Source organism: Lissotriton helveticus, chromosome 5_2, assembly GCF_964261635.1.
Source record: "Lissotriton helveticus chromosome 5_2, aLisHel1.1, whole genome shotgun sequence".
Classification (NCBI taxonomy): domain Eukaryota; kingdom Metazoa; phylum Chordata; class Amphibia; order Caudata; family Salamandridae; genus Lissotriton; species Lissotriton helveticus.
Genome location: NC_136066.1, coordinates 6241999 through 6254735, shown reverse-complemented (window position 1 = coordinate 6254735; position 12737 = coordinate 6241999). Strand labels below are relative to the sequence as shown.

The 12737-nt window shown below is 45.9% G+C and overlaps 1 protein-coding gene across 10 annotated transcripts in view; it reads right to left on the bottom strand.

Annotated features, from left to right (window-relative positions):
- The window catches only part of DNM1 (dynamin 1), a 742836-nt gene that overhangs the window by 285894 nt on the left and 444205 nt on the right, over positions 1-12737 (bottom strand). The window contains exon 10 of one of the 10 annotated variants that reach the window (XM_078646629.1): positions 2028-2166. The exons of the other annotated variants lie outside the window; for them this stretch is intronic. Coding sequence (XP_078502755.1) covers positions 2028-2166 — 139 coding nt within the window. The remainder of the gene's footprint in view (positions 1-2027; positions 2167-12737) is intronic. 10 annotated transcript variants of the gene reach the window in all.

Sequence of the window (12737 nt, the reverse complement as noted above, 5' to 3'; positions counted from 1 at the left end):
TCTTCTCTTCGGTTGGACCTTTGTTACTTTCCCCTATTCAAACGGATGTCTGATTAGACTTGTATATATGGGATGACTTTTATGATAATGGGTGTGTTTTACATACTTACAAATGCAGATGCAACTGAGGCAATCATTGAATTGCGCATTGGTGTCCAGGTATATTACCCTGCCCTTCATACTGTACGCTTCTATCGCTAACTTGAGCCTCGAAGAAACTGCATGCACGCGGGGCTAGCTTGAGCTTTCCAACACATCATATGTCTGCGTTTTGTGCTTGCTTTTAACCTTCTGCATCTTAGAATCCGACCAATTGCAACTTTCTCAATTTTTGGGGGGAGGGGATTCTTCAGGTTGCAGTTAGTTGAGATTATAGGAATGGATGGGTGTGATATTTACACAGTGTGAACCTCGCCGACTGGCAGTGGAGCACTGTGCAGGGATTCTGCCTCCATATGATTTCAGGTTGCTACAAATGTGATCTGGCTCATGGCAAGTCTGACTAAAGGAATAGATTCTGGAAAGTCCTGTTCCCGCTTTTCCAAAGATTAAGTCCTCTCAGCATCCTCAATTGAGGCATTGATTTTACAGAGCTCTACCTTCTTGGCTTCTTGTCTACGGCTTTCCTCTGCGATTCTCATATCCTTCCCTACAGTATGGTCATTTTGGGCCCCACCGTTGCGCTCCGTGAGGCTTCCACAAGTCCCTGCTCTACTGGTGGTAAAGTGAGGGGTACTCAATTCCCAGGTCTTCGGTGGTGTCCTGCACCTCAGCGGACCCTCCATGCCTTGGAGGTCCTCGGGAGCCCCACCTTCCAAGCAGGGTGATGCCAGCTCCTGCAGAGCCACAACCACTATATATGCCTTTAGTTGGACAGGTTTTGTTTGCTCCCACTTCTTTATAGGATCCTTCCAGGTCCCCAGTAGTTGTACTGCTCCTGCTTGTGATCCCAGCTAACAGCAAACCTCACACGGGTAGTATTCTCGGAAGCCCTCTCGCATGTCAGGGTGAGAGCTGAAATCCAGGTGTGCACCTCCTACCCCTCCCCCCCACCCAGTCTGTCCTTCAGGAATGAGGGAGCTCTCTCTAATAATGTGCCATGTGTGGATGGTACCAGCACACCTTGTGTAGTCAGTGCTAGGTTACATGTTCTCATTGTCACCTTATTTCCTTTTCACTTGACTTTCGGACAGTATGCGTAAGCACTCTCGCGCTCGCTCTCTTTCTACAGAAAGTGTGAGAGGCGTGGGCATGTCCCAAGAGATTATTTTTGCAGTTTTACTACACTTTATGATGGGAGAGGAGCTTTCTCTCTTCATCTAGACTGAGCTCTAAAGTTTGCCCCAAGGTATTGTTTTTTTACCCTTTTCACTACTTTTGGTGGGAGACGCGAGTTCTCTCTATCTCCCTCTACCCAGACTGATATTGAGGGTTGTTGTAGGATACTTTCTTTGCCATTTTCTATGTATTTTCTGACGGAGGACGTGGGCTCTCTACAGTTTCTCTGTACTGACTATAAGATATAAGAAAGCCTCAGAGTCTTTTGCTACCTTACAGCTACACATACCCGTGGCAGCTGCAATCTCTCTCTCTCTCTCTCTCTCTGTACCTGGTGTGTGTTGCCAGATGTGTCCCTGGGCATTTTGTTTTTTCATCTTTTACTCCACTTTCTCTCTTTCCCTCTGCTAACTGTGAGGTGTGGGTTCTGCAGGGTGGCTCTATTCTTTTTCACAGCACTTTCTGTAGGCAGCTTGCTCTCTTTATAGTGCCTGATTTCTGACCTGTGAATAACACAAAAGGTGCCCCAGCATGTTTCTTCCCATCTGTTTTACATTCTCTTTCTGCACTGAGTAGGAGGTTAAGGTTGCCCCAAGGTATTTTGCACTTTGTCACTAGACCTGCTGATGGCCGGCCTAAGCTGTGTATCTCTCTGTACTGAAAGGTTCAGAGGTGTCACACTTTGTGATGATAGGTGTGAGTTTGTACTATAGGCAGAGTGCAAGGGTGTCCCAATTAGTTGTTTTTACCTTTTCACTACACTTTCTGATGGTGGACGTGAGCTCATTCACTACCAGATCCACACACTTCAGAGTTGGCACCTTCAGCTTTTCAATCTGCTTTTTCACAGTAGCTTCAAAAGCGAGGTCTGGTGTGAAAAGGCCAGTTCTGCACAGCGAGGCGGCATAAGAGGGAAGGTGAGCAGAGAGAGGGGCAGAACACAGCGGGATGAGGGAATAGGGACGGAGACATGGAAGGAATACATGTACAATGGGAGTGAGACAAAGAGGGTTGCAACAAACAGACAGAAAGCACAAGAGAGCAAGAGAACAAGAGAAGAGGGGAATGGAAAAGAGATGAAGAGTGAAAGTGAGAAAGACAAATGAGCCAGCAAGAGAGAACAAAAGGTAGGGAGAAGGGCAGAGAGGGGACAGGAAAGGCAATATGAACACGGTGCATGGGCAGTAAGGTATAGAGAAAGAATGAAGAAAGAGAAAGAGGGAAAAGAAAAAGACAAAACATGAGAGACAGAGAGAAGAAGGGTGAGATGTCCAAAAGCAAAGAAAGACAAACTGCCAAAAGACACACGTTGAAGAGGCAAAGAGACAACATTGGACAAGAGACAAAGGGAGGTGGAGGACACAAGCATTCCAATAAACCACGAAGACCAAGACACACAGCGCGGTTAGTCAAACAAAGGGAAAAGGAGGAAATGGATTTGAGAGAGAGACAGAGGAAAGAAAAGAGAAAACACAAGGCAAAATGAGAGGTGAGACTTCTGACTACTTCAGACTAGAAGCTGCAAGCTTACAGGCGCTGCTCTGGGAACTGCACATCTCACAGCTAAGGGCAGGCTGCCAACTACCTGATGCAGTGGCATCCTCAGCTACAGACAGTACTGCCAACCACATGATGCAGTGGCATCCTCAGCTACAGACAGTACTGCCAACTACCTGATGCAGTGGCATCCTCAGCTACAGACAGTACTGCCAACCACATGAACCTTATCCAAGGGAACTATTTACAAGTGCCTGATGCAGTGACCCCTGGATCCGGCGCTATGTTCAGGCTCTCTCCTCTTACCAGCCTCTGGTAACACGACTGCTTTCTGCCTCTTAGAGCCGTTACCACAAATCCCTGCACTGTCCTTGCAAGTGAAGCTAGTATGTGGCCTAGTTCAGTAAGTGGCAGTGTCTCTGTCACATGCCAGTTTGCAGTTTCATCATAACCCAGATTTTCACCAATAGGAGTCCAGTTCCCAGTTTCCCCCCCCGCCAATAAAGGTCCAGTTCCTAATTTCCCACCAATAGCGGTCCAGTTCCAAATTTTCCACCAATAGGGGTCCAGTTCACAGTTTCCCCCCCAATAATGGTCCAGTTCCTAATTTTCCACCAATAGAGGTCCTGTTCCCAATTTTCCACCAATAGGGGTCGAGTTCACAGTTTCCCTCCCAATAATGGTCCAGTTCCTAATTTTCTACCAATAGGGGCCCAGTTCCCAGTTTTCCACCAATAGGGGCCCAGTTCCCAGTTTTCCACCAATAGGGGTTCAGTTTCCCACCGATAGGGGTGGACTAGTATCTGCTTCACACTGCTCAGCCATAAGGTCCGTCCCTCATCTCTTTTTTAGATTTTGTTTTGTTATTCCCCTTTTACCCTTTTACCCATCTTCAACTCAGACACCCAAACACATGCTACACACTGAGTATAAAAGCCAAATGCTGATTTGTGTTCTTGCTACTAGTCTCAACAGGGGACACTTAATCTGAGGATACAATGCCTTGTGTGCAACCGCTGGGATGAGGCCAATCTACTGATGACCAGAGGACGTGCGCAGTCAGGAGGACCCTACATCGCATTTGTAAGAAGTAAAATCAGCCAGGGAGTGAGGCACCTGCTCCACGGTCCATCCTGGTCCTGTGGGTGGCCACGAGTGGCCCCATCTAGGAGCCGCAGAGAGTAAGAGCAGGAGGTACATTCATCTCCTTGGTGCAAGCTAGATCCGGGTGACCGGCATATCTTGGACCTTCAGTTGCTTGAGAGACTCTGTTGCACCATCGGGATGAGCCCAGCCCAGAATACGAGGGGTTTAGTCACTGTGTGATCCTGTTCATCTTTCTGCATGGGCAAGGTGGCACAGATATGCCTCACCGAAAGGGTAAACGCTTTTTTTGCCCCTGGCCACGTGTCAGGCAAGTTTGATCTGCACTCGTAACCTCAGTAGTTGGACTGGAAAGTAACGCACGCCTCCTCGTGTTGGCACCGTTCAGGCTAGGACCGTCTTAAAATGCCCACCCTGCTCAGGACTACTCTATCAGTCAACAGGTCACACGTTAATCACTGCAGAATGGACTCGAAGAGAAGGCCACCGGGTCAGTGAGTGGTCCACCTTCGCCTGACCCCCACAGTAAAGGGGACTCCTTTAGGTGTTACTTTGTCCAGAAAGGACAAATCTATAAAGAATGCCGAAGAATACGCCAGGCACAAATGTGGGCCCTCTGAAGAGCGGTCAGTCCATCGGTGAAGATCATGTTTGAGTCAAGCAGTGGATTCATTTTACTTTCCTTCTTGTACATCAAACCAAAGACCAGTGAATAAACCCGACCCCTGCAGCGCTGCACAGAATAGCTGTGGCGCTCACCAGGACATTCCGGCTCCAGTACACAAACCACAGCAGTACCCCTGGCACTTATTCCACTGGCAGCCCTTGCCCAAGTTCCAGTGTTTCTAGCATCGCTTTCAAATCTCCAATATGATTTATAAACCACCTCAAATTATAAGCCGCGGTGGTTGAACCAGATACAGATCCATACATTGACAGCGACACAAATACCAATGAGCAAGAGGACACACCCTCTCCAACAGGTAGTTACAGACCTAGTGAAAGTGCTCCACGGAATGCCCAATCTGAGACACTTACTGCGTTGGAGAATAAGGCATCCCGCTCCTGTGGCCACCTCAGAGGCACACCAAAGCCTTCTTTCTCCTCGGAATACAGAGATTTTCACTCTGTAAGAACCCCAATTACTGCATATATGGATGTTAACTGCAGTCAAGGATGTGGCTTTATCCTCTTCTTTCTTCAATAATCTTGGCGTAAATCTCCCAAGTGGAAGGGAAAAGGGAAGACCCGAGATTGAGCTAAAGTTACCTTCATGATGACTCTTATTTGTAGACTCTTTCCTAATCCCTGCACCCCCCTGCACACCTCCTGCAAACAGCCAAATCCATACATTGCTAAAGACACAACTGGTTGGCCGAATAGTGAGAGAGGGGGAATGAATTATAGATATATAGGTGTGGAATCCGCCTGCCACCCTTCGCCTCGGTACCAAGGAGCACAATCTGTGGCATCCCTAAAGGTTCATCTCTCAGTCCCACCCTCTTCAACATGTACACCAACCTCCCAGAGACCTTTGCACCGCCTACCTCGTACTGACACCTCACATCCACAGAAGCTTCAGTGGAGGCCGTTCCTTCTCCTACCTCACTGCCAAGTCTTGTAATGGCCGTCCCCTCCACCTCTGGTCAGCACCCTTTCTAACCCAATTCAGGAAGAGAATCAAGACCTGTTTTTTGACTGAACCCAGCAACCTAGCGCCTGGATACCCTTGCGGGTGATTAGCTGCACTCTACAAATACAGATTGATTCATTCATTCATGGCATGAATGAGAAGACTTTGTGTTACCAGCTTTGGGAAGTTAAGCAGTTTTCCGATTCCACCACTAGGGGAAGTGACATCAACGTGCAACGATTCCTTAACTAAGATCAGTCTTGCAAGGGCAATAATGAATCACACTACCACCAACTCCCCATTGAAGGGCACTGTGCCAACTACCAGATGCTGGGATTCCTAGGCTAAGGGCGCTGGCTGCAAACAGTGGAGGTTGTGACTTCTTACGTAAGATTGCAGATGCCCAGTACATGCCGACATGAAATCTGCAGTATGGCAATATAGTAGATAACCACCTAGCAGACGCTCGACTCCTCAGGTGATGGCACCATTATGGCTACTGAATCCACATCCCTAAGGCTTTGACTCCTGAGCTCAAGACGCTAGTAGAGAATTTAGTGTCAAATACACGAACAGCTATTACAGACCTTTCGGTCTCTCTGATTTGATTGATTGATTTGATTTATGATTTATAAAGCGCGTGATTGCCCGTAGGCGTCTTGGCTCTCAGTAGACATAGGGGACCAGCTTGCTTCCGAAATGTTTATAATCCTGCAGAGAACAGCCAGGTTTTTATCTCCTTTCTAAATGAGAGTAGCGAAGGGCTGTTTTTGATTGTTGTTGGGAGTATATTCCATGTCCTAGCTGCGTGGAGCAGAAAACTCCTCCCTCCTGTTTAAATCTAGGCACCTGAATCCATTTTTGGTGACTGGATCTCAAGGTCCTAGTTGGCTCATACCATTTCAGATGATTTTGCAGGAACTGACACCCCATTCCATGGAGGGCTTTATATATTAGACACAAGGATTTGAATTTTACTCTTTTTTCAATCGGGAGCCAGTGGTGGGCTCTCACTCTATGCGCAATTAGTTCATACTTGGGAATGTCCAACACCAGCCTAGCTGCTGCATTCTGTAAGCGTTGTAGTGTTGCCAGCTGCTTAACCTGGATCCTGGCATATAGCGCGTTTCCGAAGTCCAGCCTAGGCAGGGCCGGTGCAGTGACCACTATTTTGCACGACTCCTGGGGAATGAACGGTACTAGCTTCCTGATCAATTTCAAAATGTACCAGATGGAAGAGGTTAATTTATTAGTTTGTGCCTCGTATGTCAGTTTGGTGTCCAGGAGTATCCCTAGGTTTCTAACCTTATTAACTGGGGATGGACGCTGGCCCAGGCTACCAGGCCACCATTCCTGGGACCAGGTTTGCATATCTGTCCCGAACAACATAACTTCGCTTTTGTCCCCATGTAGTTTCAAGCAATTACCCTGCATCGATTGAAAAATTTGTTCCATGCATTTCTTGAATCTACCGGTCGTCTCTTTGACATTGTTTCTAATTGACACCGCGATTTGTATGTCGTCAGCATAAGAGACTGGGAGAAAGCCCCAGTCCCGTATTATTGTCACCAGAGGTGCCACGTTAAGGTTGAATAGAGTGGGGCTTAGCAACGACCCCTGAGGTACCCCGCACGGAGAGCTGAAAGGTTTGGATTTTGCCTCTCCTCGCTCCACCATTAAAAGTCCTGTTGCACAGGTATGAGGCTATCAGAGCTTGTGCCGATTCATGCACTCCTGCTTCACTGAGACGGCGGAGGAGAATGTCGTGGTTTTACCATATCAAAGACCGCCGAGAGATTCAATAAGATCAAGGCGGCCTTTCCTCCGGCGTCCAGTATACTCCTGGGTTCCTCAGTGGCCATCAGCAGGGTTGTTTCTGTTCCATGCCCTTATCGAAAACCAAATTGTGAGTGGTCAAGGACATGTGCCTCCCTGAGAAATTGGGACAGCTGCCTGTTCAATAGTTTCTCCAAAACCTTAGCCACAAAAGGTATTCTTGCGATGGGTCTATAGTTGCCCAGTTCTTGAGGATCTAGAGTGGGTTTCTTTAATAGCGGCAATACTGACGCTGTTTTCCATGCCTCAGGGAAGTGGCCGGTTTTAATTATTTCCCTGAAAAGCAACCCTAACTGCTCACTCAGTAGTTCGGGGAACAGGTGCACCCCTTTAGGTGGACAAGGATCGGATGTGCCACTCGATTTCGCTAGCCTAACTACTTGAAGAATCTGTTCGGTAGAAGGTGGATGAAAATGGAATGAGTGGCCACTTGTAGGTGGTGAGAGGCAGTCACTCAGTTCCCTATTGGGGTGTCTAAGAGTAGCATTAACTGTTCGTTTAAAGGATTCATATACCCTACCAACTTTATCTACAAAAAACTGGCCCAGGTTATTGCAGAACTCTGAACTAATTTCAGTGAGCGCAGAGTTGTCAATTTTTTGACTGTGGAGAACAGTTCTTTGCTTGAGTCTTTTGCGTCCTCTATTTTTTGAGTTAAGTATTTACTTTTTTCTGCTATTATTAATATCTTGTAGATGGCCAGAGAAGTTTTGTACTTCTCTCGTGGCACCGTCTCATAGTTCAACCTCCATTTTTTTTCTAATTTCCTGCAGGTTTGTTTTTGTGTTTTTAGCTCATTTGAGAACCATGGTTGGGAAGGCGTTTTCCTCCTTGTTGTGTTCTTTTTCAGGGGAGCTGCTACTTTTATGGCAGCGTTAATCCAGCTAGAAATTTGGTCCGTAGCTCCTTTACAGTTATTGCCAAGTTCTGGAATTGACTTTGTAAAGTGGTCCGTAAGAATGGGAGAGTTAATTTCTGACCAGTTAGGATAGAAGATATGCTGGCGGGGTGGTGCGGCTGCTGCTGATATTCCTGCTTTCCTAGCAAATATTATTGCCTTATGGTCAGACCATGGGACTAGTAAGATTTCTAGTAATATTCTTGTTAGATGTAAAAATCCCGTCGAGTGTGTGACCAGCTTCGTGGGTGTTTTGCGTTACGATCTGTTCCATATCTAGATTGGATAGTGCATCTATCAGTGTTGATAAACTGGTGTCAGAGCTCTTTTCCAGGTGCAAGTTGAAATCACCCAGGACAGTAAAGTCTGGGTTCTTCACACCTGACTCCAAAAATTGCTGTTTTGTACTATCACCGTTAAGTCTGCAGAGTTGCAGCGACGAATCTTGGTGAGCAGCGCGGTCTCCAAATCAGCCCCTCCACTCTGCACTCTTTAGCTCACTGTGCTTGCTCTGCTTCTATTTGCCCCTCCCATCTCTGTACATCTTGTCCCTCTGTAATCACCCTGCCTCTCTCTGCTCCTTCCCATCACACTGTGCCTCTGTGCACTCCATTCCAGGTCTCTGTGCTTCCTCTCATCTCTTCTCCACCTCCCTTCAAGCTGACTCTCTTCTTACACCTGTCAAACCCCATCTTTCCTTCGATGGTCTTGTTTCCTCATGGTACAAGCTCCCTGCAGGCAGGTGAGTGCTGCAAGTAACACATCTGGCAGCTATGAACATCAGCAGATGGACGGAGAAGGAGGAAGTCTACCATTAGTCCTCAGATGCAAGACAGAGAAGGACAGATGGCAAGGGGCATGAGGCAAACAAAGAGAAGAGGAAGAAGCAAGGGGTAGAAAAGAATAGAAAATTGGAAGGCAAAAAGAAGGGTAGAAAACATCAGAAGAGGACTGATATCCGTTTATCATGAGAGAGTTTATTGGGAGGGGAGGCCAATCGCAGACACTGTGGATAGAGCTTGTATGTGATGAAATCTCAAGAGAGTGGGTGGAAGAGTCTTTAAAAAGACCTCTTGGCCATTATCAGAGCATGTGTGCACTAAAGGCAGTAGGCAGCCTGGTTTGATTTTTAAATTGAAATAAGTTTTCTAATAGCACTGGAGCTTATCTTTCAGAAGCCAAAATATCTCCAAATGTGAGGTGGGTATGTGTTAACCTATGCTGGGACCCTTCTTCCTGTGCTTACACACCAACTAGGACTTTGCCCCAAGAGCACCGCACTAACCGAAGAGGAGCGAAGTCGTCGGGAGTTTCTTCAGAGCTAGCTACGGGTTTGCCATTTAATGCCTGCTCAGACATATGCCCCAGCTTCTTTTTTTTGTGGCAACTGATTCCAAACTAGAATTTATCAGGCACTGAATATTATATTGGGAAATACCCCAATTTATCTGACTATGTTCCCTCGCAATACCAGTCTAGTTGTTCTCTACATCTGAGCACCACTTTGTAGGTTCAGTAAAGGTGGCTCTGTCCTCTCACCCCCATCGGAGCAACCCACTTTGCTCCTTTACCATAATCCTATCTTGAGCCAAGTGCAATTTCAGAGGCAGCTCAAATCTTGGCTCTTTTTAACTACTCTTTAAAGGGTTATTTACAGCGCTTAATTTAGCCTGAGTGTTTTTGCACTTTTAATTACACCTTGTTCTGATCAGCCCTGTAAAAGGTTTAGCTCCTGTATGCATTCCATTCTATCAAAGCCATGAGATCATATCGATGGCCCTGACCTCTGTGAATCAGCCTTAAACATACGCGTGGTTGCTCCGTTTTGGCCACTATTTGGGAAATGTATATTAGATCACGGAAGCGCTACATTGGCAGGCCTACCCAAAGTAAGGCTGGCCCCTCTTCGGGCCACATGGAACTCAACTGCTAGGCTCATCACTGGCCCAGGAGATTCTACCACATTACACTGGAAATCAACTACTTAAAATGGCTCCCGTTCGAAGCTAGAATCCAGTTGAAGATAGCTTGCCTGACTCATAACTCCCATCACTACAACACACCTGTCTACCTTGCCAAACAACTTGAACTGTCTGGGGGCAGTCGTTCCTGAAGAAGCTCTAACTCCCTGCTGCAGAAACGGAAGAAGTTCAATAAAAAAGACTTACAACCGTTCCTTCTCCGGCCTTGCCCCAAGAATATGGACCGCACTATCACCAGAAAATAGGGAAAACCCCTCCTCTATATCCTTCAAAAAAGAAGTGAAAAAGCTTCTGCTGAAGGGACTCCTCCACTAGTTATACTTAATAATTGTGCTTGACCATTCACATGTGGAAGCCTTTGGATCATGGTGTTGTGTTCGATTTTACAATCCGAATGAAATTCCTGATTCATGCCCTTATATAGGTACAATTTGCATTACCCTTATATAGGCATAGATATCCAGTCCTTATTTAGGCAAAGCCCATGCTACCCAAATACAGGCATGGCTACTTCCATCCGTTCATCTACGTCACAACGATTTCTTGGAAAACCAGACGCTTAAGCCGTTAGGGACTTCCCCTTGCTTGAATATGGATTTCTCCAAGAACTCAGTTATTTTACAATGAACATCTATTCCTTTGGGGTTCATTCATGACGTTCAAATGCCCGACTTTACATCAAAGATGGCATTCCTAAACACCTATGGCAAAGCATGGTGTGGTTTGGTGCAGTTTGACTACCTACTTGCACGACGCAGCTCGCTACAGCAAGTGCCGAAGGTAGGCATCTCCAGCTGACGCACTGACCAGAAGCTGTCATCCTCCTGCCGAGAAATCCAGCTCCAGTGTTTCTAACTCCCCTTGCGGGGTGTTGGGAAATCGAGTCCCGAGACAGAGGTACCAACCTCTTTCATTCTAAGGTATGGAGCTGATTAGAACCTAGAGAAACCTTTGGCAATTCTTGGCAAAACTAAACTATAACTAAAAGACAATACTTACTTCTTCCCTCGTACTAGACCTATGTTAGGTACACTGGGGTAGAATTATTTTAGAAGCACCAGTTGAGTATTTTAGCCTGTGTTATTTATGTATGTATTTTTATATGTCATAGCAACAGACAATGCTATTACACTATTATTTTACGCATTATACTTTGCATTCTGTCTAACGATTGTAGCTGTTCACCTCTCTTGCATCAGAAAGAAGACTGTTCAATAAACCCCTTTTATTGAAACACCCGTCTCTCTATTTTTATGCAACTCTGTAGAAACGAAGCATGCACGATTGACTAAGTGAAATAGTTATCGATTGTTTCCACGAATCTGAACATATGTTTCGATTCTAGGGGAAACAAAGTTGTCATGTTTATGCGGTTGGCAGAAACTAATCCCTTCTTGTTTACTCGAGAAAGTTTCTAGTGACCTCTGAGTTAGCTGGCACACACAATTAAGTTTAGCATACTCGATAGAGACATACTGACCTCAGTCCTATGTCAAATCTATAGTGTATATTTTTCAATGCGCAGAGCCTATTGGGAATACAGGAACTACACTACAATGGATTTACCAAGCCGCTGTGTTTTTCTGTGCCTGTTTTTTTATGTAAGCATTGCCCCTGCACTTTCCTCCTTTTTTTTCTCTTGTATGTACGACCTGCCTGCTTTGTGTACAGCGTTCTGATACCCTGATGGCTCATGCTCAAGCTTTATTAAACTCTGCAAATAAAGAAATAAATAAGTATATGTTTCGCAAGCAGAACAGAGACTATAATGATGTATAAATGAACTGTCTGTGTTTTGGTAGAAATACCATCTCCTGCTACTAGCCGTAAACAACTGAAAGGTCAGTGCTAGGAACTTATTTGTTAGAAATCTACACATTGTTTTCACAACAGGTATTTAACACATCTTAGGACAGATCTACTTTGCTGCTCGAAAGAGGCTGCTACACTCATATGTTTTGATTTATGAAAGAGGTTGAGTGAGGAAGGATGGAGGAACAGAGAGAAAGAAGAGACAAAAAAGGCAAAGCAAGGAAGAGACAGCCTGAGAGCAGACACGTTTACAAATAAACACAGCAACAAATGCCCAGTCAAAATTCGTCGTGTATCCCTATCAAGCCCTCGGAAGAATTTAGCAAAGCCGATCATTCCTGTGTCTTGTGGACACCTCTCAATCATAACACTTTCCTCCTCAGAGATTATCCTTCTAAACACCAAAGGGCCTAAAATATCTTAAAGACCATGGCAGAAGACAGGATTTGAAATCTGGAAATACTACTTGGTCAAACTGGAAAAGTGGCAGACATTTATTACAGAATATTCCTGGACTTGGACAAGACGGCACAACAATCCCTCTTTAGGACAAAAAGTAAAGGCTCTGGCCCCTTAGCCTGTGGCCCATTGAGCCGAACCCATGGGAAATCCGAACAATGGCTGAACCTGGATAGAGCAAGAGAAATGGCCCTTTAAGAGCTAAAAAAAGGGAACTGAAGCTGGCAGGTGGTGGCTA